The sequence below is a fragment of the Helicoverpa zea genome, chromosome 9 (assembly GCF_022581195.2).
Source record: "Helicoverpa zea isolate HzStark_Cry1AcR chromosome 9, ilHelZeax1.1, whole genome shotgun sequence".
NCBI classification, from domain to species: domain Eukaryota; kingdom Metazoa; phylum Arthropoda; class Insecta; order Lepidoptera; family Noctuidae; genus Helicoverpa; species Helicoverpa zea.
In genome coordinates, this window is record NC_061460.1 from 9,776,849 (window position 1) to 9,782,848 (window position 6,000).

The 6,000-nt window shown below is 34.7% G+C and overlaps 1 protein-coding gene across 1 annotated transcript; it reads left to right on the top strand.

The window, feature by feature from the left end:
- Positions 1-2,161: 2,161 nt before the first annotated feature.
- Positions 2,162-5,292, top strand: LOC124633454 (ecdysone oxidase-like). The gene is made up of 4 exons (XM_047168682.1): positions 2,162-2,199; positions 2,560-2,687; positions 3,006-3,139; positions 3,213-5,292. Exons 1-4 carry the CDS (start codon positions 2,192-2,194, stop codon positions 4,788-4,790), a joined length of 1,848 nt encoding a protein of 615 aa, XP_047024638.1. The 5' UTR covers positions 2,162-2,191; the 3' UTR covers positions 4,791-5,292.
- The last annotated feature ends 708 nt before the right edge of the window (positions 5,293-6,000 follow it).

Here is a 6,000-nt window from a genome sequence, read left to right on the forward strand (position 1 = left end):
GAGTCATAAATATTTTGGGGTTAAGCGGGCAAAAAAAGCATTTCAAACCAAATTGCCTTTCATATACTTAAATGGGGTTGTTTAAAAATGTTGACAAAGCTAATATAAAGGGTTCAGTACACATTTGCAAAATGGACGACACAGTGAAAATGTTTGTTTTGTTGAATATTTATTTTATTGTTTTATTAGGAAATATTTTTTTGTGTTTAACATGTTGATACAAGTGAATTAAAAAATGTGGCCAAAATTTCGTTGCTTTAAGTACCTATCTTTATTATCCCGTAGTATGTTTTTGGGTATTAATCTGCAAATCTAACGCTTTTATAGTTTGTTTGTTTAAGAAATCATGATTACCTACACTATCTCGTCGAGCCTAAATACCTAGTAACAAGATAAAATTGTGACAAAAATGATTACAGTTGTCGGCGACATACACACTAATAAAAAATTAAGCATGTTCTTGCAGAATATGGAATCCTGCATTCCCCACGAACGTAGTGGGCGAAAAAAAATACATTACACTAGAATGGTTCTAGCAGGTATGAGTGCGGCTCACCTCTGTTCTTTTTTTTATTTAAAGATGGCAAAAATCATCTAAAGGGGTCCGGCTGTGGGTTAAGGGTCCGTTCAGACAGACCGACTCGGAGAGCAGAGCAAATTCTTAACACGTTGAAAATTGAGTACTTAGTATTTGAAGTAAGGTTTATTTTTGCATGCGCACAGCTTTTGTCATTGAGAATGCTCGAATGCGCTTGGTGTGAAATAATAAGAGGAGCCGACCGGCTCCGATCGTGTATTTTTTCTTGACGTTTGGCTCCGTTTGCATGCTCTTTAATGCTCACGCAGCCGATCGGCTCCGGTCTGTGTGAAAAGAAAAATGCGCGCCGATGCTCTCCGACCCGGTCTATCTGAACGGACCCTGACAGCGTTAAGGAAGTGTCAGACTTTTCAAAACCCATCGTGTTCCTTCTTAGGCCTTTTTGTACCAGGGCCGCGGTAACTCTTTCGAACAATCCCGAAGCCCCGGCGGGCCTTGGCACAGTTGGGCCCCACTGGAGGTTTCCCCTTCGTTCTTAGGCGGAAGACGTACCTCATAGATGTCCTCTCTTGCCCTTTATTTTAAAACTATGTAAATAAGCAAGTACCTACCTATGCCCTTAATGTGTTAGTAACATGGATAAGAATTTTATAGTTCACTTCCTTGGCAGTTAACGAATAGTAGTTTAACTAATATCAGAGTTCAATTACTTCAGTTACTTTTTAATTACAAAGTTAAATTAACTAGCCTAAGATAAGACGTAGTTGAAGATTATTTTTATTTGTTTTTTTCAATAACTTTCAATTCTTTTCCCGTAAAATGATAGTTACACTTTAATTAATTTTGACTTATTTAGAAATCTATTTTCTTTGGGTGCATGTTATTTTATTTTGCAATAGTTTATCGAAACATTTTAACAATGCAACGGTAATTAATGAATAGATAATAGTTATTTGTTTGCTATCTGAAATTAGTTGGATAAACCTGTCGAAACTTGAGTCTATTATTTTAAAAAACTATGCAACATATGCTTGGAAGCGAAAAATTTCCTCAATAAAAAGACATTTCAAAACGCCAAAAGGTCAAAAATATGTACAGAAAAATAATTTTAATTATGTATTACATATAATTAATATTTGTGACGCTATTCCTTCACATCTGTACAAATATGCCATGCAGGCATATTTACCACTATCCTTATACAAAAATTAACTATTAAACACCATCAGATACAAATGTGCACGTAAGACTTAAATTGTTTTTTTTTTTTTTTAATTTTATTTATGTGTATATATGTTTTTGTCTATGTGATGCCATGTCATTTTTAAAAACCATGAAATCAAGTATAAAGTATTTCCTTCTTTAAATCCCGTGTCCTTTTTATAAACAGGAAGCGGAACCATTGTTAAGAAAACATACCTAATAGTAAAAAGACTCTACGATAAACCAAACAATTCATAATCTCTCTATCCGTCACAAAATATTATCTAACGCCTCTTCTAAAAAATGTGCGTGTTTAAAACGTATTTTATCTTTAACATTCACTATATAATACCACACTAAACCATTGTAGGGTTATCTCTGTGTACACTTAACACTGACTTAAAAAACGAAAAACAAAATGAACACTGTTCGTGAATTTTTGAACGTACGATGGAGTGGTAAGACACGACTTTTGTCCAATATTTTTGTTTATTCAAATGTAATCTAAAAAAATTGTGCTGAGTTATAATAATAATTGAAATTTTTGAAATAAAAAATAATTACCATGTTATTTTACTAACGATTTACTTAGCGAATTACTTCGATATTACAAAAAAAAAACTGCTTTTGAAAAAGAATATTCTAACTTTGTCTCCGGTCATCATCTGCCTAGCTTTTTCCCAACTATGTCAGGGTCGACTTCCAGTCTGGATGTAGCTGAGTACCAGTATTTTACAAGGAGTTGCCTATCTGACGTTCTTTTTTAATTTTGTCTAAATATAAATAAGGAATATTAACGGAGAGTTTTTTGTTACAAGTTATAACGCATCATGTGTGACTCCAACGACGGGGACTGCTCCTCAAGTCTTCGCGTCAGCCTTACAGTTCTTCGCAGCTGCACAATGTGCAATATCAGAAGGATTAATAGCAGATTCTAATGTTCAAGGTAAATCATTCAATGTTTTAATTTTGTGTGAATATCACTTTGTATACGAAAGTACGCAAATCTTCAATAACCAATAGATACATAAACTGTCTTTATTTTTTGTTTATTTATTGTTAAGTGACGAATAAAGAAAAATAATAGATAATTGACGTAAAAGACTTCGTGGATGGCTAATATAGATTACAAACTACAAAATGTCATCAACGCTTGCCTGGATTTTAAATCGCATTACGATAGTCGATGCGACCAAAATCATTGAATATCAAATACTGATGAATATTATGCTTCTTAATATTAATAGTTTCAAACTTGTTTCAGATTATGAAGAGTTTGACTTCATAATAGTTGGGGCGGGAACAGCCGGTAGTGTTCTAGCAAACCGACTTAGTGCTATAGCTGAATGGAAAATATTACTACTTGAATATGGCGGTGATGCCCCCATTGAAGCGGACGTAAGTAACATGGAAAGTGCTTAAGATATTAACAACAATTTTATAGTTATTTGATATAATAAAGGATATTTAGATTCCAGGTCTGGACAAAGCAATGTGGAAAACCAGATATGATTGGGGTTACGTAACTAATGACAATGGAGTAACCAACCGCGCTCATATAAATGGATCCATTAATTGGCCACGAGGCAAAATGATGGGAGGCAGCAGTAATCTTAATGCTATGATCTATATTCAAGGAAATGATCAAGATTATCAAAATTGGTACGATGCAGGTAACACTGATTGGAGTGTAAAAGAAGTGCGCAGATGCTTCAAAAAAGCTGAAAGCTTTCAAAATATGGATGCTTTAAAAAATCCGAAAATCAGAGATCACTACGGCCTGAAAGGGCCATTAGTTATAAACAGATACAACAGCACCTTTGCATCCATTTACTCAAGGCTTCTATCTGCATGGAACGAAATTGGAATTAAAAATGTTGATGACTTAAATGTCGCGAACGTCCTTGGATCAGGAATTTTAACATGCACAGCTGCTAATGGAGAAAGGCAAAGCCATAACAAAGCATATCTAAACCCAATACTACACAGATCAAACCTAAAAATACTTAAAAATAGTTTGGTCACAAAAGTGTTAATAGATCCTTCCAGTAAAACTGCTTACGGGGTAGAAGTATTACAAGGCTCACAGAACTTTACGTATTACGCTAGCAAAGAAGTTATTGTAAGCGCAGGAGCTATAAACTCACCTCAACTTCTGATGTTGTCTGGAGTTGGCCCCAAAGAACATCTAAGTTCAAAGAATATTTCAGTTATAGTTGATTCACCCATGGTAGGACAAAATCTACAAGACCACTGTATTATACCTATAATAATGTACGCTGACGAACCAGGTGAACTGAACAATGCGGAACAACAATTTGGTGTCATACAGTATCTTTACAACCGCACAGGATATTTAGCACAAAATAGTTTCGCTGACGTACTGGCATTTTTCTCAGACACACGAAGAGCCACTTACCCAAAATTCCAAACGCATTTTTCATTATTTTGGAGAAATAGTTCCTTAATTCAACAAGCTTTGAAAATACGTTTCAGATACAAAGACGAAGTCGCAAACCCGATTATTGAACTTAATAAGAAATATGCAGTTTATATGCAACTCTTCAATCTTTTGCATCCAAAATCTACAGGGAATATTACCTTAAATTCAAATGACCCTACAGATTATCCAATCATTAACCCGAACTATTTCTTTGATCCCAGAGATTTAGAAACAGCAGCAACAGGCATAAAGATACTAACTAAAATACAAAACACCAAAGTTATGAAAGAAATTAACGCCTCCTTAGGTAGGATGGAATGGGGACCATGCAACGTGTATGAACTGGATAGTAGAGAGTACTGGAAATGCGTTTGTTTAGAAATGGTGCTTACGGTATATCATCCTGTAGGAACTTGTAAGATGGGACCTAATCCAAAGACTTCAGTCGTGAGTTCTCGGTTGAAAGTACATGGAGTAAACAATCTCCGAGTAGTAGACGCTAGTATTATGCCGACACTTACTAGTGGTAATACCAATGGACCGACAGGGATGGTGGCAGAGAAAGGAGCTGAAATGATACTAGAGGATTACAAGAAGAGACAGTGAGAAAATGTGAAAAGAAAACGCGTAATAGCAATGTTGTCGAAATCGGTCTAATCTTGTCTTCTTTTCTTTATAGAGGTATTATTATTGTGAAGGACCAGATTTTCTCCAATGCAAATAAATAAATAACTGAGATATTTCTTCTGTAATTAATTACATTATTGTCTAGATTATTGAAAGTCATCCTTGTTATATAATTTTCTAAAACTATGGTTATTTAATACAAATATGTTTTGTAGTACTACTTTGCCTAGTTACTATTGAGTAATTTTTTTTACTATATTAGTGAGCTTATTTGTTTGCCATTATAGCTAGGTATCAAGTGAATACTTCTTTTATATCCCAAAATAGAACCTTTTTATGAGAACCGTGTAGGAGGAATTTGAAAGCAAATATCAATCAAAATAACAATCAAAATGAAACATACACAGTGTGTTTTTATGATGTTGCGATTTATCATCTATTCAAAAAATATATCACCTTCTGTAATTTGAATAAATCATAATATGTGTCGTCTTTTTCTAAAGTCGTTCGTGTCTCGATACCTATCATCTTCATCAGCATCATATCAGCCAATTGCTGTCCGCTGATAAACGTAGACCATATAAAACTTTTCATCATCATCATCATCTCAGCCATAGGACGTCCACTGCTGAACATAGGCCTCCCCCTTAGATCTCCACAGATACCTGTTGGAGGCGACTTGCATCCAGCGTCCTCCGGCGACCTTTACAAGGTTGTCTGTCCACCTTGATGGTGGACGTCCTACAAAACTTTTATTTCTATTCTTTTATATAGTTCCTTTGCCATTCTATAAACATTATTATCTAAATAATATAATCTCTATTTGCGATCCAACCCTTTTAAATGTTTGTTTGAAAACACATCTTTCATTGTCAAGCGCGTAATAAAATTCAGCCTTGTGTAAAAAATCAGGTAGTAATAAAAGCATAGTCTCTTTAACTGGATAAATTATATTACCCTGCAGCGAAGTTATCTTACCGACACAATGGAACCTACAGGTAAGGTGAAGGTTTCGAGCCATAAGTACTCTAGGTTTTGTAAATAATCTTTAGACTAGATAAATATTCTTCACAAGTTTCACTAAGAACCTTACAACCTTTTTTTGGTAAATCATCAAATGACACGGGTACAGCGTGAGAGAGTCAGACTCTTACTGACTAAAACCCACCATGTTCCTTCTTAGACCCTT